This window comes from Microtus ochrogaster, unplaced genomic scaffold (assembly GCF_000317375.1).
Source record: "Microtus ochrogaster isolate Prairie Vole_2 unplaced genomic scaffold, MicOch1.0 UNK4, whole genome shotgun sequence".
NCBI lineage: Eukaryota > Metazoa > Chordata > Mammalia > Rodentia > Cricetidae > Microtus > Microtus ochrogaster.
This window is the reverse complement of record NW_004949102.1, coordinates 15,732,384-15,755,004: the sequence shown is the minus strand read 5'-3', so window position 1 is coordinate 15,755,004 and position 22,621 is coordinate 15,732,384. Positions and strand designations below refer to the sequence as shown.

Sequence of the window (22,621 nt, the reverse complement as noted above, 5' to 3'; positions counted from 1 at the left end):
TTACTGTGTGTGTGTGTGTCTGTGTGTGTGTGTGTGTGTGTGTGTGTGTGTGTTGCAGTCTCCTTTAACAGATGGAGTCATAGGCTCAGGAAGGATCTGTGTTGTCCCCAGAGTGGCTGGGTAAGGGACCATTTTGCAGGGAGCCCCAACTCTGAAGGTTTTAGCCCCTACTTTGTCACAAACGAACACAAATGGGAAAAGTCTTAACTGGTCTGATGTATTTCCTCTTTTGTAAAGTGTATCCGTGTGCGTGAGTGCGTGCATGTGCATGTGTGTGTTCATGAACTTGTGCATGCCGAGAGCAGAGGAGACCTCTGTGGTCTTGCCTAATTGATTTGGGAAAGGGTCTCTCACTGGCAACAAGCCAGCCTCAGTGATTCTTGTCTGTCTCCCACAGAGCTGGGTTATAGGTGTACACGGCCATGCCCCACTTTGTAGGTGGGCTCTGGCACCCACCCCCAGGTCCCCATGATTGCACAGAAGCCCTCTCACTCCCCAAGCCATCTCTCCACCTCATGGATTCTGTCTTAATCTCCCCATTCACTTTCCTAGATGGTAACCCTGTAACTTGGTGATTTTCAGAACAGGAGCTGTCATCCTTTAGGGGGTCTATACATTCAATTTAAGGGGTGAAGGCCAAAATTTAGACTGATGTAGTAGCCAGGCATGATGGTACCCACTTGTAATGCTGTCACTAGGGGGTGAGGGTGGGACAGTCAGGAGGATCACTCAGCCTGATCTTACATAGCCAATTCTAGAACAGCCAGGGATATATATATCAAACAAAACATAATAAAGCTGAAGCACAGCAAATATGAAACATAAATAAATGAATAAATAAGTGAATGCATGCAGGGCATAGCACACACACACACACACGCGTGCGTGCACGCACACACGCATGCACACAGAGTAGACCACATATAGACAGCTACATGTCCTTTTGTGAAACTTCTGTCCCTGTTATGTGGTGAGTGTGCTCTGGTAAATGAATACCAGACTGAATTATAAATTACATTTCTCATGATGGGAACCAAAGTTTTAAACCCGAAGCTGTAATACCCAGGTGCTGATAGGAATGCCCACAAATCTTCTTTGCCTCAGTTTCCCCACTTTCACTGACACCCCTGTATAGTTGGATTTGTTTAACTCTATTAATGCTCCTCAGAGGACCAGCCTCCCTCACGACATAAAGATTCAAGTCCCCCACAGTGGGCACTGTCCTTGGTTGCTGTTTCTTCTGCTCTAGCAGAGAATACCTGGGGGTTAAGCCATCCCTGATAAGTGCAGACACCCCCAATTTAGAATAGAAACAGAAGCACTCAGTTAACTAAGTATCAGAATACAACAACTACATTTTCAATATAAGTATATCCTAAATACCAAGTGAGATACAATTAAAAAAAAAGTCATTATTTATCTGGATTCAAATTTAACCAGATACCTGTATTTTTTTTTTCTGACAGCTTTAAGCAGAGAGCAAACAGGAGGGAAAGTTAGAAGATTAAGACTTTAAAATGCCTCCAACTAGAAAACTTTGTGCTTTAATATGATCATAAATTAACAGCTGTATGGCATTATGCAAATTTATGTTAAATTATTCACTCTGTCATCACGCCCCAGTAAAAATTATATATATGACATTTAGGGGAGAAATGACATCTCCTGATAAGAGTTTTGCCCTGCATTTTCGTGCAGCTGATTACCTGTGCCTGAGCGCTGTGGCCACCCCTCCCAAGAGGTCCTTGTGGAAGTGGCTCATGGAGTTCCTTCTGGTCTAAGTCCCTGGAGAACCATCCCAGGAGTGGTGGCTTCTATTGCCAGGTGACGCACAGCCCTGCCCTTTGCCCAAGAGTGGCACCTTCTGGCAGTGAGCGCATGGGCTCTAGGGCATGCCAGAAGGAGGGATTTTATCCATAATCTCTGTCATTCTGTCTTGGAGCAGTCACACAAAAGGAGAAGGACATCCCACCAGCTGGCTAATTTAATTTTCAAGCAGACATACGTGACATCATGCCTTTAGGCCTCCTTACACACATACACTTGACCGTATCATTTAGAGCTCCCACCTGAAGGTTCCCAGTATATCCCATCATTTCTAAAACTAATTTCTTTTCTTTTTCTTCCGTTCCTGCCCCACTCCTTGAGACAGGATGTCATATAGCCCAGGCTGGATTTGAATTAGCTGGAAATGACCTTGAACTTTTGATCCTCTTGCCTCTACTTCCTGGGTGCTTGGATTCAGGTGAACCTCTACACTTGGAGGACAGTTTCTTAAAGTCGAGTCACTGCTTGTGGAGGAGGTGCTCCTTTCTGCTCTGGAAGGGAGGGTCAAGCCTTGCAAAGGGAATGTGACCTCCATTAACCTGGTGCCAAGGAGAGCTTGGAGGACAGGAAGCCAGATGGCTTTCAGGAGATTGCAGAATGCCAGACCTGGCTTGAAAATGGTTGTTGGCGGAAGTAAGCTACAGGGAGGAAGGCCGGTAAGAGGACCTGGAATGATCTGGAATGGAAAGCAGGGATGTTAGGAGCAGTCCTAGGGATTCCCAGGGGTGCTGATGCTTGCCATCCTACAGACGCAGGCCCTCGCTCTTCTGAAGGTGCATGAGCTCGCGAATATCTGGCAGGCTCCACTGGCCTTCTTAGAGAGGATGCTGGTTTCTCAGTGCACACAGACAAGTGTGCGTGGGTCTTGGCCAGGAAACTATAATACAGTGTGATTCTGGGCTGTATCCTAATGTCCTTTCCCCATTTGCTTACTCACAAAACAAAGGCATGTAGCTCAGTAGTAGAGTGTTTGCCTTACTTTGTGTGAAACCCTAAATTCAATTCCTAGTCTCTCTCTCTCTCTCTCTCTCTCTCTCTCTCTCTCTCTCTCTGTCTCTCTTGTGCAGGTTCAAAGGGGGATTTGAGCGAATGATCTCTGTTTTCCACCCTTGATCATCACTTCCTCAACCACCACCACTGACTACTGCTGAGCACCCATGTCTGGCTGTGGTGAGGCGGACGAGCATAGGGCTTAGCTTAGCAACCCGGGACTCTCCTTGGCTTGCGCTAAGCACACATATCCCTTTCCTAATAATGCACCTCATGACCTACCAGGCTGCATGTCCGCCTCACTCCAAACAATGGAAGAGGCTCCTCCTCCCCTCTCATGAACAATTTCTACTAAAACACATACCAGAATGTGTCTGGGTATGGAAGGCAGTGGCCTGGTGTGGTTTACATTGCTTTTGAGTGTATGCACTGTGAGGTAAATTGTATCCTCTGAGTAAACGTTTAGGGAAATCTCCCTGCTTACCATAGTTAGGCACACCTATGATTCAAGCCAGATGCATCATGGGAAGGGACATACTCAATGAGCAGAGATTTATTGAATTCTTCCTTAAACCCCATAAAAGGAGATCCCAAAAAGTAGCAGGGTCCTTAGAGTTCCCTCATTCATGTGGTCTGCTGTCACTCATGTGGTCTGCTGTCACTCATGTGGTCTGCTGTCACTCATGTGGCCTGCTGACACTCTTGAATGTACGTGATCTGTCTCTCTTCTCAACTCTCTCTATTGCACTGCTTTGAATAAAGTTTCCTTGCTATTTTGCAATGTGTGTACATCTTATTTCAATTATTTGACTAAGATGCCAAGGGCCTGGCAACACCTGGCCCAGACCCTGACCACTGGTGACCATGACAGACCCTGCACTTGTGATGGGACAGTCAGGCTTGTCCAGAGGGCAAACAAGCAGAAGAGGCTCCTACCTGTGAGAAGGTGTGCAGAAGTGGAAGAAGAGGAGGGCTAGGGAACGAGGGGATGAGATATGAAACTTCTAAGGTTGGAGTTTCTTTCCTTTCTGAAGTGATGAAGGCAGAAATGTTCCAGGTGTGTGTGTGTGTGTGTGTGTGTGTGTGTGTGTGTGTGTGTGTGTGTGTGTGTGAAGTCTGTGGCTTGCTTGGTCATGGGCTATGCCAGTTAAAAGTAAGAGGGTCACTCGGGAGGCAGAGGCAGGCGGATCTCTGTGAGTTCGAGACCAGCCTGGTCTACAAGAGCTAGTTCCAGGACAGGCTCCAAAGCCACAGAGAAACCCAAAGTAAGAGGGTCTAAGGCCTGAGCATGGACTAAGGGGAAGGTGCTGGTTTCTGGAGTTGTGGATCACAGATGCCTCCCCAGCAAGGACAGGCTATATTCAGGGACCTCTTCTGGCTATGGCTGGTCCACGTACTAGTGGAAAGTGGAATCTGGAGGAGACTTGCATCAGCGGAACTTTGAGATTTGACTTAGGAGGCCAGAGGCGGGAGAGAGGGCAGGGGTGACATTCACATTTCCTCTTCTGGACTTTGGGGAAGATACAGAAGGATGGAAAGGTCACAGGCTACTGTGTAGATGCCAGACACAGCCTGAGTTTGTTTTGCTAAATTAGGGTCTGTGTCAGCTCAACACGTCACAGAATTCCAGACAGACACTACGGGCCCTATTAAGAAGGATTTAAGGAAAAATTTGAGGGACAGGGAGAAAAATATAACTAGATACAGTGACAACTGACAGGCTTAACACATAAATTATTCCCAAGGGGAAGAAACTGTCTGCCCGAAACACAAGGGACAGAAAGAATAGAGGAATTCTTGATAGGGAAGATTTTACATAGGGAGAAAAGCTAATAATACATGGAGATATCTATAGAGATTAATTTTAAGAGACCCAAGGGTAGACAAGGAGAATGTAAATTAAATGCTAAGCAAAGAGAATCCATTTCTAATCAACCTAGGTTTGCTTTTAAAAATCAGCTGTTTTATTTATGTGTATATGCATGTGTGTGCATCGGTGTAGATGCAGCAAGTGTGCAGGCGTCCTCGGAGGCCGGAGGGCATTGGTTCCTCTGTGACAGACAGCTGTGAGCAACTTGACGTAGGTACTGGGAACAGAGCTCTTAACAATCGATCCATCTCTCCAGCCCTCCTTTTTCTTTCTTCTGCTGTGATTTTTTTTATCTCGTTTGATTAGTTTATTAATTATTGAAGTAAATTAATCTCTTACTGGTAAAGACAAATGCATCTTAACTTACTGGTAGTTCCTTGTTGCCAAGTAAAGAGTGATTTTTTTTTCTAGTACTGTCCTTTGAGGCTTGGTGGCAGCAGAAAGGGGACATCCAGGGCAGAGGAAGAAACAACTCTGGGAACTTCCAACATCCTGCCATGAACTTGGCTGCCACAATGGTAACAAAACAGAAGTCATATGTGCATCTGACTACAGGTCCCCCAGTTTTGGCATCTGCTCTTATGGGACAGTGTCTCCCAGACTTAGTGGCCGTTCCCAAGATGGCACCAGGGAATAGTTGTTCTGGGTTCAAATTAAGTCTCTGTTGCTAACTTAGTGTAGTTACTTTACCTCCAAGCTGCTGATTCATTTAGTCATTAAAATGAAGTCCAAACACAGAATTGGTTGTTAGGATTCCCTGGCTCTTGGATTATTGAATGAGAGTCTCTTGCATTAGAGGCTTCTAGGAGACTTCATTTTACCCAGGATTCTTGGCTAGTAGGGCTGACTCTTTACAGCAAGGTCAGATTTATTTAGCACATAAAAGTGATTATGAATGATTATAATGCTTCATAAATGTTTACCGTTACTCAGGAGGTAAGAACCATCATTAGCATCTTCCAGGTCTACAAATCTCTCATTTGCAGCCAAGCTGGGGACTCATCAAAGGAGATTTACAGCGCAAGGTGAAAAGACAGAGAGGGTGGGAGAGAGACAAAGAGATGGCTCACCCTTCCACACCACACGGGAACACTTAGCTACTCTTCTTTCTTAGCTGGGGTGGGGACCTGTGATGGATACCCCTGAGCGCCAGCTGTCTTGAGGATAAGAGGGAGAAATGGGTCTCACAGTTCTTGAGTCGGTCACAGTCCAGGTGACCTCCCGGTCTTGGCTTTGATGTGACACTTACAGATAGGTGCACCTGCTGGCCCTGCCAGAGCAACCAACCATCCCTAAGGCCTTTCTGGACCGTAGCTAGTGAGAGGGACTGGGTGTGACCACCACACTGTCTCAGAAAGTTTGCTGCTTCCCACAACTTGACTTAAGGCTTTTCTAAAATGTTATGAGCAGCTCCAGGCCCCATAGGGTGTTTATAAAACCATTCCTGCCTGGGCAGTGATAGCACACACCTTTAGTCCCAGCATTTTAATCCCAACACTTTAATCCCGTTTTTAATCCCAGGCAGAGGCAGGTGTATCCCTGTGAGTTCAAGGCCAACCTGGTCTACAGAAGGAGTTCCAAGACAGCCAGAGCTATTACACAGAGAAATTTTGTCTTGAAAAAACACAAAACAAAACAAAAAACCACCACAACAATAAAAACCCAATTAACCAACCAAACAAACAAAAAAACATTCCTGAGGTTGACAGTGACTTTGGGTCACATAGATCGTTTGGTGCAGACCCCTCACAGTGTCCACGGTACTAAGCCTTCACCTGAGCTGCATCTTAGATCCCCAGGGTCTTTTCAGAAGCCCGGGACTCACTCTGGACCAACTAAGTCAGAAGTGGATCCCAATTGCTGCCGTTTTTACAGCTCTTGAGGACGTGGAAGTTTATGGCTATTCTGGGGTCTTGATTTGCATATGGGGCACAATGGCAGGAGTGGGGAGAAGCCTCCTGGGCTGCTAGTTGTTTCAAGTCAGACTGTACCGTGCTGAATGGCTGTGCAGAGCAGGCGTGGTAGTCTCCTGTCACTGTTATCTGTAAGACGGGACTTAAAAGGAGTCATTTTGGCTCATGGTTTTAGAGACGTTAGTCCCTGCTCACTGGGCTCTGTGGTTTCCTGTATGGCAGGGCACAACATGGTGGCGGGGCATGGTGAGGCATAGCAGGGGAAAGTTGCGCACAAGGCAGCCAGAAAATGGAGCAGGAGGGGGAGGCTGTCCAGACACCTGTTCTCAGTGACAAGCTTCCTTCAAATAGGCTTCACTTTTGGTTTCTACCATTGCCCAGAAAGCTCTCTGAATGATGGATCCATCAGAGGTCTCACGGTCCAGACGCCTTCATAGGGCCCCATCAGGTAGACAGCTAACCTTCCACATGAGCCTTTTGGGGGCCACTTTGTTGCCAAAGCCATGACAAACACCAGGTCTTGGTCAGAGAATCTAGAGACTTGGTGAGGCCTGGAGGTCCTGTCTCCTTTTGGGTAGAAAGATGGGGAATACAGTCTCAGAGTTCTGGGCTGTTCTTCCCTTTCCAACATCTTCCAGGCCTTCTTTACACTGAGAGGAAACCACATTGGGCAGCAGCCAAGGGCAGGGTGGACGGTGAGAAGGTGGCCTCTGATTGGTACCCAGGAGGGAGGATGGGGAGGGCTCTGGCAGAGCAGTGCAGTGCTGGGTAGAAGGTGGGTCCCGGGGGTGGGAGAGCCAATGTGGCTGCAAGCCAAGTGTCTCTTGTATATGCCTAATAGATTTAACTACACACCCAGTTTACAACCAGAGTGTAAACTTCTAGGGGGCAGACCCTGAAGAGAAGGTGGAGAGCCAGAGAACTTTCTATAAAGAACGAGGTGATACCATCCCCAAATGAGAATGAGAAATGGGACCCACAAAATAGCTCAACATGCAAAGGTGTGTGCCAAGCCTGGTGACACCCCACCTCTGAGCACAACCACATAAATGCAGAAGGAGAGACAGATACGACAAAGTTACACATACAATATGATGATGATGATGACCAAGAAAGGCTTCAGGCAGAGTGTCTGTTGAAGCAGAAAGCAGCCCCAGGACTGAGTTTTCAGGTTCCAGGATGTTTTTGTGGGTGTGGGTGAACTATCCAGGTACCTAGGGGCAGGAGGGTGAAGTTGCCTAGGTGCCGTTCATTTCGTACCATTACAGGCCACTCAGAAAGAGAACCCAGAAACTCAGCGAGTAGACCATGATGACAGGAAAATCACAATAAACCTAAGACCTTCCATGGTCCTGAGAAGCAATATGACAGGTCAGAGATGGTGCTGGTGGAGGGGCTGATGGAGGGTTGGGCTCCTTTGCCATAGATGAGCATGGGCAGGGCTGCCCTATCACCCGGACAACTGGCATTTCCATGGTTCCATGAGACAGAAGTACATACAGCCCCAAGCTCCACCCCTGAAGGTAGTCTTGAAGTCCCCCTTTTCCAGTATGTTTAGAGCCACTACCACCTACCAAGTCAATAGAAATGGTAGAGCTTAGAGGACCAGCCATGGAACCCCTAACATTAGATACTGTGTTGATGTGTCCTTAGTACAAGTCAGGAGATGGGAAAGCCAGAAGGATCCTGGGTGGGTCCTTCCCAATGAAACCCCTATCTTTGGATGCTGTCCTCTCTATCATGACAAGTCTTTTGAAAACTTGATTAGGCTGTAGCGCCCTACTATGTATTCTGCCCCACAGTATTAGTGTCTATCTTACATTAAATAAAGGCCATGACCTTGGGTTGGGGGGTTGACCCTCATCTATTCAGTCGAGGGCAGAAGAGTGAGCATTGCTGTTTCCTGGAGAAGCCACCCTGTCTTCAGACGGCGGCATCAACTCCTGTGTGAGTTTCCAACTGCCAGCCTGCCCTACAGACTTCAGACTTGCCAGCCCCCACACGGTGTGAGCCAACTTCTTAAAATAAACCTCGCTCTGTCTTGGTTCTCTCGCTCTGGCTCTTCTTTCCCTGCCAATGCCACAGGCACCGTGATAGCTCTGACTCTGTGACGTTCTTGTGAGGACCAGGTTAGTGCTCGTTTGCAAAGTCAGGAGCTTGGGTCTTCCCTGAGAACACTCAATGCCGTTGCTATTGACAGCAGAGATGCTGTCTATATTCCAACCCCTCCCTTTTACAGATAAGGAAACTGAGGCACGGAACAGGTGATAACAGCTGATGCATGTATTGCTGATGCTGTCACAAATATCATAGGTGTGTTAACTCTGCTCTGTGACAACCTATGAGCTATAAAATGGACCTATCCCCATTTTACAGAGAGGAAAACCAAGCAACAAAAAGGTGTGTCCTGTCACAGATCCAGTGATGGTCACTCTGCCCTCCATGTTCTCCCTTCGGCTTGGAAGGCTGGCTCTTTGCTCTGGTCCAGTTTGGCGGAATGTGGTTGGGGGCCTCTGGTACAACTTACGCTTCTTCACCCTGTTGTCAGCCTGAGAGTTGTAGTGAGAGAGCAATGCAGCTGCATCCCAGACCAGCGAGGGGTGGACTGCAAACCCAGTGACTGATGGGAGGGAGGGCCAGGACCCCAAACAATGCATTTGCAGGTAAAAGTTTTCTGTTTTAAAGAACTGCGCCGGGCGATGGTGGCGCACGCCTTTAATCCCAGCACTTGGGAGGCAGAGGCAGGTGGATCTCTGTGAGTTCGAGACCAGCCTGGTCTACAGAGCTAGTTCTAGGGTAGGCTCCAAAGCCACAGAGAAACCCTGTCTCGAAAAACCAAAAAAAAAAAAAAAAAAGAACTGCAATCCTGGACCATCTCTTCTTGGTTGGTTGACTTTGGGGCATTTTTGAGACAAGTTCTCACTGCTTAACCCAGGCTGGCTTTATATTCAAGATGCTCTTGCTTTCTACTCTGGAGTACTGGGGTTCCAAGTGCACACCACCACTCCTGACCCAGCTCACCTCTTGCCAGCCACTAGCGTCAGTTACTCAGGTAATTCAAATCCTTGCCTGCCACAGAGAAGACAGGAGTCGGTGCCACCCTCTTCCTCCTCACCGTCCTCACCGACTAACTACAGTGTCTAGGAGAGGGGGTCACAAGGTAATAGGAGTCTGGGTGGCTCTCCACCCCTTCTTGTTCGTAGCCAGGGGGAAATGTGTTCCCTTCTCATCTCCATAACAAGAAGCCTTGGCAGGGGGTCTGTGGTGGGCTCCCCACAGCTCCTGCCCCAGTTTGGTCCCAGCAGGAGGAGGCCAGCGGAGTTTAATTACATCCTTCCTATAGGGAACATTCAAGAAATGAGCCTTTGAAAAACAACTTGTGCTACCAAAAAGTGGGGGGGGGGGATCAAATTAAGCAAGTGAGGAACGGGGCCTTGCCTCCTGAGTCCTAGAGACCCAATCTAAATATTTAAACGTAAAAGACAGATTTCTAACCCCTCAACTTCATAAACCTTCTACCCTGCCACTCACTGGAGAGTCGAGCATCCCTCTGATCTGGAATATTCATAGGCCTGGACGGGCATGCTCATCTAGTTGGTGTTTTCACACATGCCATGTTCAGTTATGAAACATCTCAAGCAGACAACACCACAACACAAAACATAACTCTGCTCACAGCCCTGGGGAGGAACAGACGACCAAAAAGCCTGTAACGCAAACACTCTGGAAAGGCCCCCCCATTCTGTGGCACCTCCCTGACACCCCCCTCGGTTCTAAGGTATTAAAGGGCTGGACGGAGCCCCCCAGGAGCCACAGGCTTCTAAGGGGACACTCATGCCATAGGAGAAAGTCCCTTGTTCTGGAACCGTCAAGCCTGACGTAGGAGCTGCTGTCAAAGACCTGTCCTCCTGGGTGTGTGATGGCCACAGCCCAGGTTCCCCTTGTTTGGAAGGTTCTAGCCATCACCTGATAGGACTGTGTGAGGCTCCACAGGAGCCTGTGAGAGTATAGTTGTCTGACTGTGGGTACCACCCTGCACAGACTCTTCAGCCTATATCCCCTCGCTCAGTTGTGGCCCTTGTCTGACCCCAGTAACTCTATCCTCCCAGGAGGCAGTAACCAACTGGTTTCTACCCAGTGTGCCTCCCTGCCAACCCCATCCTGGATCTTCACTCAGATCTGCCTCTAGCTGGAGGAGGAGGGCACTGCCTCCATGCATGGCTCCTCTGGGCACCAGCATCTCACAGGCCTGGTGTGTACCGGGCGCTGTTGTGTGATCTGGGCTGGACCAGTAGGCCTGGCAGATGTGATTTCCTATGCCCATAGGGCTGGCATCCTACTTGGGCTTGATTCTGGTGCCCCTGCAGGAGAAGTGCAGGTTAATGGTGGATAATATGTTGAGACAAAACGGTGGTGTTCTGAATCTGGTGTTGGGTTTACAAGAGGTTTTTTAAGAACCATGGGTTTTTAAATTCTCACCAGACTTAGCTATTTGGAAACTTCTGTGTAGAATGGCATTCGTCAAAGGTGACCAGGGAAGTCAAAACACCAAGTTTCTGTTTGTTCTTTGACTTCCAAAGCTAACTGAAGGGAACAAAATCCATCCTTTCGATGTGCACAATAGTTAAGAACCACTTGGTTCAAGTGTAACTCAAGGCCAAGTGGACCACAGAATGCTGAGTTCCACCTGTAATTCCTGCTTTTCTGGGTTGCTGTGGACTGACCCGGTCATCTTACATTCTTAGCCTGAGTCCTCTAGGGCCCCAGATCTCGAATATACAGCACTCTGAGTTGTCACGGGAAAGGCACATATCCAGGCTGACTGGTGTGGGGCAGTCCTGGGAGAGCTGTTTCATTACAGGTCCCCTCTCCCGTGTGTTCTGCAGGGACACAGCAGGGGCGGGGTGGGGCTGGACTTGGAGCTTTCATTGCTAAACATCCAAAGAACAGAAGCGCTACACTTGCTGAGGTGGGGCAGCTCGGAAAAGCTGCTCCTAAATCCGTCCTGCCCTTCAATCTGCCCCCTGTCTTCCTTACCTCAGTGTCCAGTGACAGTGACAGGGTCTTTTGATGGTTGGGGCTGCTAGTAGGCAGTGAGCTAGGAAGTGAGGCGGGGGGGGGGACAGGTGGATTCTGGATCTCTCTGGATCTGGGGAACAGAGGTAGGGCAAGAATATAGGGGAGAAGAGGGAAGGAGAGAAGACAGTCCTGTGGGCATCAGAGGGGAAGGGAAAGGAGATGGTGGGGGGGGGAGGGGCTGGGAGTCAGGTCACAGTCAGGGTTGGTCAGATTTCCCAGGGGGCACTGTAAGGGTAGGCACTGGGTATCTGTATATTAAGGTTCAGGAGTACTGGATAATGACAGAGAGAAGCTATGACCTTTCACAGCCCAGACAGGCCCTGAGAGGTACCAGCTGCCCTTCCCGCCTGCTTGTGTAAAAGCTGTGGGGGATGGTTCCTCTGGATCCTGGTCTACTGGCCACTCTGCTCCAGGGACTCACGAGTCACCCACACTGAAGTGTTAGCTGTCTGTCTTCTCTCTAGAAACTGTCATGTGGGTGGCAGGGACCACAGATCGTAATTTCTAAGCTAGAGCCGCAGGCACACTCTAGAGACACCTCTGTTCATACATATGAAGACGCCCCACCTAGCAGTCATTGTTGGGGTGCTAGGTCTTAGGGTCCAAAGCTCCCAGAAAGGACAGGAAAGTAGGCAAGTGAGGTTCACTTCTAAGCAACCCCCTCACCAAGACTCCCTTTCTTCCCATGACAGCAGAGAAATGGGATAGGGGAACTTCCCCTCGCCAACAACACGTTGGGCAGGGCCTTACCAGGTGACCAAGACTAGTGGGTACAACGATCAAATCCTGGGCAAGCTTCAGGACCAGATAGAGCACCCTGCTTGAGGGGGAAAACATTCATGTTGAATGTGAATGTCTATGCAAGCACCCTGCACCATGCTTACTTTGTCTACTTTGAACATGGCTTTAAACCAACCAGAAGCTTGCCCTCCCTTTCCATCAGAGAACTACTTAAGGAGGCAAGAAGACTGTAGGGTACATTTAGGACTAACGGACTTCCAAATGGATTAGAATGGAATGAATCCCTCCACACTTTATCTCCCATCCATAAAGTGGCTGGCATCATCGCTGGAATAATCTAGAAACCATTAAAATGTATTCACAAAAGGCGAGCCACTGTCGATCCTCGAGGCCTTCATTATCATTAGGAATAAACACACACTGGCTGCAGGCCATCACAACAGGAGCAGGAGGATTTGCAGCTGAAGGGCCTGGCTCTTACCCTGTGAGCTGCTGACAGACCTCAGAATCCAGAGCGCTCCCCGGAAACTGTACGCAGATGCTCAAGCCCCGCCCGGGTTCAGTCCAACGGGAATCTGCAGTTTAGCCCCACGGTTCCTATGCATGTTAAATTTGTGTGCTTATTGGTGTGTGTGTGTGTGTGTGTTTAGAAGCCAGAGATTGACATTTGTGCCAGCCGGTTGCTTTCTATTTTATTTTCTTTCTTGACTGGCCTGGAATTCATCATGTAGACCAGGCTGGTCTCGAACTCACAGAGATCTGCCTCCCTCTGCCTCCTGAATGCTGCATTCAAGGTGTGCGCCGCCACACCAGTTCTGTCTTGTTTTTTGAGACAGGTCTCTAATAAACCTTGAGCTAACCAACTGGGCAAGACTAGCCAGCCAACGGGTCCACAGAGTCTCTTGTCTTTGCCTCCCTAATGCTAGGACTATAGACACACACTACCCTACCTACATTTTTGCATGGGTGCTGGGGATCCAAAATCAGGCCCTCATGCTGACTTGACAGGCATTTTCCTAACTGAGCCATCTCCCCAGAGACCTGTTAGCCTCTGGCGAGTGCTATGGCCTGAGCCTGCTTCACACTGCCCCCACGTTGGTTCTTGCTTTTATGCTAGGGTATTAAGGTGTTCTGATTTCTTCTCTTCTACATGGCTGCTTTATGTTCAGATGCACTGTTGAGAGATCTGAAGAGAAGCAGGGATTCTCAGGAGCCGTGGGGACTGCGTGGCTTGCTATGGAGCTGACAGTGAGCGCCCATGCTCTTTCAGCATTCCAGCAGACTTGGGCAAGGGAAGGAATCCCCGCTGACCGAGAGCCACATGCCCAGTTTCAGCTCCATCTTTCTTCCTGCATGACCCTGGATGCAATTCTAGCTGGGAGATCTTTTTTCCTCCAAAGTGAGGGCAAATTTATGTTAGTCTGTCTAAATAGTTTTCAACCTAGGGCTCCCCCCTGTGACAAAAGGACACGTGTATGTATGAAATAGCTGTTGGTGGCTAACAGATATTTTATTTTTGTAACCATGGGGGTATGTTTGGCTCTTTGAGATCCTCTGGCTGCTTCAAGGAGCAAACCCCCAACTTTGCTCACATTAAGCAGTGTGAGCTAATCAGCTGAAAAAACCAGCGTGGGATGTTCTTTGATCCTTAAGAGAAATAGGAAGAGGAAGATGTGTTTTAATTAGATCTTTATAGTGTGACAAAGTAGCTGCTGGAGAGTTCCAGGGAGTTGATCGTCCTTCTAAGTCATGGCTGTGTTCAGACTACCCTGAGCAGGGGCTGTATATCACTGTCATCCAGTTTGTGATAAATTTATAACTGGGTTCTGCAGAGCAGATTTATATCAACAATTAAGGAGAAGGAAAACGGCTCATAAATTTTGGCTGGCATCGTCCAACACCGAAGAGGAGGAAGGAGAACGGTTTAGCCGGATCAAAAGTCAATAATCTCAACATGAAGTGCTAAAGCTATAGCAAAACAGTCGAAAAGGAACGAGTTGTATTTTCTCTTTCACCCTTTAAAAATTACACATTGGAGTGAACAATGGCACAGCCTCACGGCGAAGGCCTGTTTAGAATCCTGAAGTGCTTTCTGCAGTCTCCTAAGCTGTGCAGATGGGGGAAGCCTCCCCCTGGTCCTCTGTTACTAGTGAATGAGTGTACCCCCTCTTCAGACTGACCAAGACAACGTGGGTGGGGGAAGACGAGCTCTCCACAAGGCCCAGTGATTCGAAAAGGGCAACGTGGTGGTTCAGCTCCCAGAATTCATGTCTTGGGATTTGGTCTCTCATCTTCTATGTCAACGGTATTGGAAGGTAGAGCCTTTGAGAAATTAGGATTAAATAAAGTCATGAGGGCAGCGAGCCTAAAATGGTGCGAGTGGTTTTATGACAAAAGAAGCAGAGGAGCTCAGACGTGGTTCATTTGGTAAAGCACTTGTGACGCTAGTGTGGGGGTCTGGTGTGGATGCCTGGCACGCACGAAAAAGCTGGGGTCAGTGGCACATACATATCATCCCGGAGTGGGAAAGCAGAGACAGGTGGGTCCCCAAGACTAGCTGCCCAGTTTAGCTGTACTGACCTCTAAGTTCAATGAAAGACTCCGTGTCGAAAAAATAAAACTGAGAGTGGAGGAAAACATGAAACACGGACTTTTGGCCTCCATAGGTGTGTGTGTACATGTGTGTACATGCATGTATGTGTGCATGTGTGTACATATGTGTGCACATGTGTGTATACATGTAGACAGACATACCCAAAAACAAAAATAAAGAAGCAGAGACCAAGCTAGCATGCATGCTGTCTCAGCATGTAACACTCTCTGCTATATCACGAAGCAACAAGAAGGCCCTTGCCCCCCGCCAGCAGACTCTGGTACAATAACCTCCAGAGTGATAGTGAGATGTTCTGCTACTTGGTTTTTTTTAAATCTTGTCTATTCTCAAGTCTTTTATTATAGCAACAGACTGAGAGAAGGATCTAAGCAAAAGGAAGAGAGGCTGAGCAAAATTCTCAAGACAGATGAGTTGGAAGAAAATATGTGTGTCTAGAAAGAAGGCTGGAGACACGAGCTATTGGGCAGATTTACACTGGAACAGAAACCCGGTCCCTGTAAGGAGAGAGGCAGCTGAGGCCCAATGGGTCAGAGTCAGGAGCAAGGAACAGAGCATTGTTAGGCAGAAGCAGGGCTGATTCCCCAACAATGGGGGTGGGAAGGGGGCAGCGCATGAGTTAAGTTGTTTTTGCTAACAGTGAAGCTTTGAACTCTTGACTTTCATGGCTGATAAGTCTCTTCTAGATTGGTAAAGTGTGCACATGGCAGCTGGCAGCCTGGGCTCCACTGTGAGCAGTTGGAAGCATCAGGTGCCCCCGAGGAAGTCACAAGTAGCAGCCACATCATTTAAAAGAGATGCATGGAAAACAAAAAAAAAAAAAGAGAGATGCATGGAACTAGGTGGCCTGGGCACTGCTGGACCCACTGTCCTGGTTCCATGACTCTGCTCTGAGAAGTTCTGAAGGAAGGAGACTGAAAGAGGAAACTGCTTATTTGGGGGACCATGGATCCTTTTTTAAAAACAAAAACAAAACTTTTTATTGATTTTTGTGGATTTCACATCATGTATCCTGATGTCACTCATCTCCTCATCCCCTTGTTTCCACCCTCTGCCCTTGCAGCCTGCCCTCCTGCCCCCCCAAAACCCCAAAATTTAAAGGTAAGACAAAACAAACAAAAAACCAAGTAAAGCAAATCTTGGCATGGAAGCTGTAGTGTGGCCTGGTGAGTCACACAGCGCACCCTTTAGTCAATACAGCTTTACTTCTAAGTGGTCATTGCAATGAGTCATTGGTCTGGTTCGAGGCCTCTGGCTTCTACTACACCCTTGATACTGGGCCCTCACTGGGACGCCTCTTGGACATCCTATTGTTGATTTGTGTCGTGGAGATCCTGCAGCTTTGGATTTGTGGGTTTGGGGGACCACGGATTCTATGCCCAATGCTGAACAGGCTTTTTTTTTTTTTGGCTACCCAAAAGTCATTCACCCCACATCCAGGATCTACCCTTCCCCCACTGAAAGGTTAGAAGAAGGGGTGAGACCCACCTTCTTTAACTGCAGAGATCCTGGTGATCCTGGCCTAAGACAAATCGGGTCCTCGTGTTCACATTGCCAGTGGCTGCTTGAGGGACCTGTCCCTGAGGAGCAATGGGCTTCTGTGTGAGCATTTCAGCAGGAGAGCTGTGCTTCTCCATGCTGGGCTTGTACCTGCTTTCCTCTGCCCCTGTCTTCCTAATATAGAGGTCAGAGCTGTGCAGATGCAGCTCAGTGCTAGAGGGATTTAGTGCTAGCTCACTGGATCAAGACTCAGCAGACTAGGGATGGGTACTTAATACCTCACAGCTCCAGGAATCCTCATACTTAAACTCCCAGCCAGGGGCTGGGGAGATGGCCCAGCCAGTAAAGTACCTACTGTACAAGCAAGGGACCTGTGTGCGGCTCCCTAACCTCTACATGCAAGCAAGGTGTGAAGAGCCAAGTCCAGATCCTAGATCCCGTGGAAGGCTGCATGGGCGTAGCAGCTCACCCATGATTCCAGCACTCAGAAGGTGGAGATGGGGAATCCTCAGAGCAAACTCACTAGGCAGACTAGCCATACAGAAACTCTGGGTTCAACTGAGAGACACTGCTTCACTGAATAAGATGGAGAGCAATGGAGGCTCCCAGGGCCAATCTTGGGCCTTCATACGCGTGTGAACGCATACGTGCACGCACATACAATACACATGCGAGGAAAAACTGAAGAGTGCATTTAAAGTAATAACGGGAGAAAGCACAAAACCTCCTCATGGACCTCATTTAATTCACTGTTCAAAATCCAGGTGACACGGCTATCTTGAAGCGAGGGGACAGACCGAATGACGAGTGTGCCCAAAGGGACGGAAACCAAGAGACAGAGAGAAGCAACTGGGCACAGGGTTGGAACACTTGCAGTCTCTGGAGTTTGCTGTGCCCTGGGGTCTACCTGCTTTAATTGTTGTTGTTTATGTTCATTTATTGTGTGTGGCGGGGGCAGGGGGAGTACAGGTGCCACCGCTAGAGTGTGGCTGTCCGGTGGTAGTGTGAGGTCTGTTTTTCTCATCCTATAGTATAGCTTGGTGAAGGAGGATTGAGCCAGTTCATCAAACTGGCAGGAGGTGGCTTTACCAGTTGAACCTTCTCGACTGCCCATTGGGTGACATTTTCTACCATTGCAAGAAGCAGTGTCCCAGACAACACAGGGTTTGTTTTTTCAATCATAGATGGGGGTAGTGGCTCTCACTACATCCCCAAAAGGCGTTACAGGAGGAGAGAAGGTGCTGGGGGAAGGGACAAGAGCCAGCATCTAGCCACTTGAATGACAGGTCACCCAAGGGGTTCTGCCCTCTAGAGCCCCCTGTGAACAGGGAAGGCCTGCAACCACAGAAGTCGGCACTAACTGGCACTCAGGAGATATCTGTTGAGTGGAAACCAGCAGGAAAGTTATAACAAATCATACTTTACATGCAAATTTTCAGGAATATTTTCAGGAAAATACTTAATGTGTGAACAGCTAATCTGCATTTTCATGTCCTGACAGATGGCCTATATTAACAGAGTTCTGGGGATAGTAGAAAGGAAGAAAGAAAGAAAGAAAGAAAGAAAGGAAAAGAAAGAAAAGAAAAGAAAAAAGAAACCTACAAGTATTCACCGAGTGGGTGCTGTGAGCGAGGCTGCACAGGGCAGTGTGTTCTCCAATTATCTCACTTACTGTTTAAAAAAACCCAACTTGGTGGCATTAAAAATGACCCCAAATATTGTCCAGAGGAAGAAAATGACCCTCAGGACTTGCATAGGTAAATAGAGCATATTTTCATGGGAGATGGTTCTAGGTGCCAATGTCTGATGCTGCAGTCTCAAAATGAACCAGACACCAAGTGCATCAGCACCTGTGGGACTGGTGGTCAATGATGCAGTCCCCTCCCAGCTTGTGCAAAATCAGAACTTCTCTGCTCAGGGCCCCGGATTCTGCAATTCACATCATCTTCTCAGAGGATGTAAGACCTGTACCTGGTGCAATCAGTTTGTGTGCCCATGGGTCTCACACTGAGCACAGCCCCATGGGAGGTGTCCTTTTAGGCTCAGAGGTTGAAGGAGGCCAGGGTCTGGTGATTTGGCATCACCTTCCTTGAGGTCAGGGTAGAGGTGAGGGCAATGTCACCGGGTTTTGTGTGGGAGCCTGGCTATGTCCACAGCTCCCTACCCAGACCTAATGTAGGTTGTAGCTGATGAACCTGGCAGGCTCCCAGGGCCTTGCTACTGTCTATATCGCAACAGTCTAGAATTATGCACAGCTTATGTGATCCTGGAAGGTGTCATTTGGAAGGGCTATTGCTTAGTAGACTCTTGGCTGTTAATCCTCCTCAGGGTGAAGATAACCACCCCACATCTTGGAGCATTTGCGCCTTCCCCAGGCCTCTCTCGTATGTACCCCATCACAGGGCACCCTTCAGATACTTCTGTGTCCACTTCTTTTAATGTGCCTTTTGGCTTGAGCCTACGGGCTGAACTTGCCTCTGCCACCTTCCTCAGGAAGGCATCTTCCCCAGTCTCCAGCATGGGACTCCGCACACTTGATCTTGGGGCTAGAGTCAGTTTTCTCAGCATATTTGTGTCCCAATGCCCTGACTATAATAATTGGCCCATGGGTGGACAGTGACCTCAGCATTCTGGTTGATGCGACCTTCACGACTTTCACTGGGAATTTGCAGTCACAGATCCTCTTTGGAGACGAGGATTGAGGAAACGTGTGGTCCCAGGCACTCTGGGCAGGCTTCCTATGGCTTCCCAAGGACAGTGTGGTCAAACATGGGGCCAACAGGAAGAAACAGCCAAAACTGAGGTCAGAAAAACTAAGGCCTGAGGGTGTCTTTGAGGCTTTGCTAAATATTTTCCTAAAGTCTCATTCACTCCTGAACAAAGCAAAGTTACATACCCACAAATACAAATGTTTGTTTTGCTAGAAATCAGTTTGACTCAGAGTTTTGTTACCTGGTACTAAATATGTCATAAGACACACACACTGTGATGTATCCCATCATCTCTGACCTCTCTTCTCCCCGTCACTCAACGGGAACCAAACACTCCATAACTCCCTATAAAGCAGACGGAGCCGGGTGGTAGGGTTATATGGATTCATGGCTTGAAGAATATTGATTAATGGATCAATGTCAGTCCGGAGGAAGCCCTGTCCTGTTCAACACTTTAATCAATGACTTGGATGACATGGGAGACACGGTTAGCAAGTCTCAGATGACAAGAACTGGAAAAAACGCTAATATGACAGACGGTGGAATCAAGATTTAAAATTATTTTGACTGAATGAAACAGTATTAAGGAGAAATACAAACTCATGCATTTAGGCTCCAAGGATCAATATGCATAAGCAGGGTGCTGGGGAGACCCGGCTCATCAGGCTCAAAAGATCAATCTGTATAAGCAGGGTGCTGGGGAGACCTGGCTCGTCAGTTATCATAACATCAAAGAACTTGAAGTTGACCACACAGGCTCACATGGAGTTAAATCCTGGGGCAATTAGTAGCAGTTATTTAGGTTCCAAAGATTTATTAAGTGGCTTGGAGAGGAAAGACTAAGATTGCCCCCACTTCCCCGGTAGGACAAAGAAGACTTGTCTAGGAAATAGTTTCTGGATCCTAATACTTCCAATAGCAGAATAAGCTACACCCCAAACTTGTGAATGTTAACTAATGGCACCAGGGTGTAACGGACAAGACTCCATTGTGGGGATTTCCTTAGTTAAAGTGATTCAAGGCAATGCACACAGCAGCATCCCGAGAAAACCATGAGGTGAGAAAGCAGCCCAGCCGAACACCCAGGAAAGGTTGCTGCCATCTACTACAGAGGGGCCTCATCTCCAAGGACACCCCAGACTCCACCTGTGCTTGGGGCTCCCAGCCCCATCCTGCCTTCTTGTCTGGATTGTGCCTCCTCCTCTGCCCTCTCCTTCCCGCCTCATCTGGCGTCCCTTGCCTATGCCTGCCTCTGAATACAGCTCTCTCCAGACGTGGCTTCCTTTGCCGACTCCCCCCTCTTGTCTTCCTCAGGAAGCGGCTCACAGTCAAAACATGCCTTAACCAGACTCCTTCCCTATGGCTGCCCTTTGACCCCCCATTCCTTCCTGGGTCTCTGCAGGCCCCTGGAGCCAGTCTCACGGGCTCTTTACTTTCGTCTGAACACCCCATTTTACTTGCTAGCCCAGAGAGATGGTGAAGGTGCATGTGACCTTATTTTATCTTACAAACTTAGAACATGATTTTAACAAGTCATTAAAGCGACATTTCACCGAATCCACAGTTGCGTGGATGTGCACGGACACCCGGACCCCGCCGTACTCACGTGCTTCTCCATGAAGAGGTCCACCTCTTTCAGAAGCCTCTCCTGGCAGTCAGGGTGGGTTGCCAGCAGGTAGGTGACGAAGGAAAGTGTGTTAGTGATGATCTCATGGCCAGCGATGAGGAAGAGGAAGGCCTGGCCCACAATTTCATCCGTGGTTAAAGGCTTAGACATGGATGTAGGGCAGCTTCTTTGGGGAGGGTCCACTGTGCACTTGGCAGAGGACAGGGCTTCTGTGACCATGTCAAAATCTTCCACGCCCACAGAGTGTGTGGAGTGCCGGGCATCCAAAACCATCTGTAGAAAGTCTCTCCGCCTCTGAGGACAGGAGAGGAAAAGGCACATTAGAATCACGGAATGAGGCTGGAGGACCAGGGAGGAGACTCCTGGGTGGAGTTTCTGAACAGTTCGGGAGGAACAGGTTCTTGTCACTGGGTTATCTGAGATGGTGAGAGCCTGGTGGTTACCAGAATGACCCTCAGGACAGCAGCAAGGGGCAGACCGATTCTCCAGTGGATATGAGGCTATCGTCCTCTTTGCCATTGTACAGACGTACGGAGCAACTGTGGGACAATTTGACATGCGCAATGTGTGATGGCGAGAGCAGTCTTTCCATATCATGTGTGTGCTGTGTAGGTCTGGAATCTTCAAACTCTCCTTTTGGAGTTGTTACAGAACAGCCACACCTAGCCATGAATGTAGTTTCCCTGCTGAGCTGGAGAACACCAGAACTTGGTCCTCTTACTCATCAGGGTTTGGGTACCCAACCACCTCCTTTCCCTCCCTCCCCTCTCCAGCCTCCAGTGACAATCATTTTCTATTTCTGGGATCAGATTTTTAGATCCCACAGGCCCAACAAGAATTCTGTGTTTGTCTTTCTGTTCCTGGCTTCTTGCACTTAACATAACATCCTCCCGTTTCTATCCATGTAGCTGAAAACCAATAGATCCCATGCTTTTATAAGGTCAAATAGTATTCTGTTGTGTTTATGTCTCAGGCTCCCTTCGCCTATTCGGGATGAGGCCATTCCAGCCAGGCTGATTCCTACCCCACCCCAAAGTGTGCTTAAAATAAAGCAAATTTTGGAGCAGCAGATACAGTGGGATCTCATTCCCTAAAAACAGTAAGTGTACAATCTAGAGCAGTATGTGCGTCTTTCACGTGTAGTAACATCGGCCACGTCTGATCCCTAGGGCAAAAGGAGGTGGGAAAGCCAAGGTCTTTTAGTTCTGATCAGCACTTTCTACAGGGAAAGCCAAGGTCTTTTAGTTCTGATCAGCACTTTCTACAGTTTGTACTACTGGCTGAATTTCCAGTGAGAAGACACCTGATAGATTTAAATCAGAGCACATGTCTACGGTTTACCATGCAAGGACATAGTGGACGGCTATAAGTTTTCTCCTACAGTAGACAGTCAACAGGACAAGATGGCGGCATGGAGCAGGGAGCCAGCTTGTCTTCAAAGTCCCCAGACTGGGCAGCCTGCTTCCTATGGGATCCTTTTTTTTTTCTCCCCAGTAATCCTCAATCTCCTTTGAGTGGTAAAAGGCTCCTTATCATTTCCCCCACCTTCCTTATCAGTAATTTGCATACCCTTTACATTCTGACCACGGGGTGTTTGCCCACTGCTCTGGCAGTCACGAAGGGTGTTCCCAGCACGTCCTTTCTTCAAAATGGCCTTTTTTTTAAAAAAAAAAAATAATGGCCGGGCGATGGTGGCGCACGCCTTTAATCCCAGCACTCGGGAGGCAGAGGCAGGCGGATCTCTGTGAGTTC

General features: G+C 48.3%; 1 protein-coding gene across 1 annotated transcript in view; it reads right to left on the bottom strand.

The window, feature by feature from the left end:
• The window catches only part of Tbxas1 (thromboxane A synthase 1), a 172,757-nt gene that overhangs the window by 31,103 nt on the left and 119,033 nt on the right, over positions 1-22,621 (bottom strand). Inside the window, exon 9 of the mRNA XM_005365850.3 lies at positions 20,849-21,163. Within this exon, the coding sequence (XP_005365907.1) occupies positions 20,849-21,163 (315 nt within the window). The remainder of the gene's footprint in view (positions 1-20,848; positions 21,164-22,621) is intronic.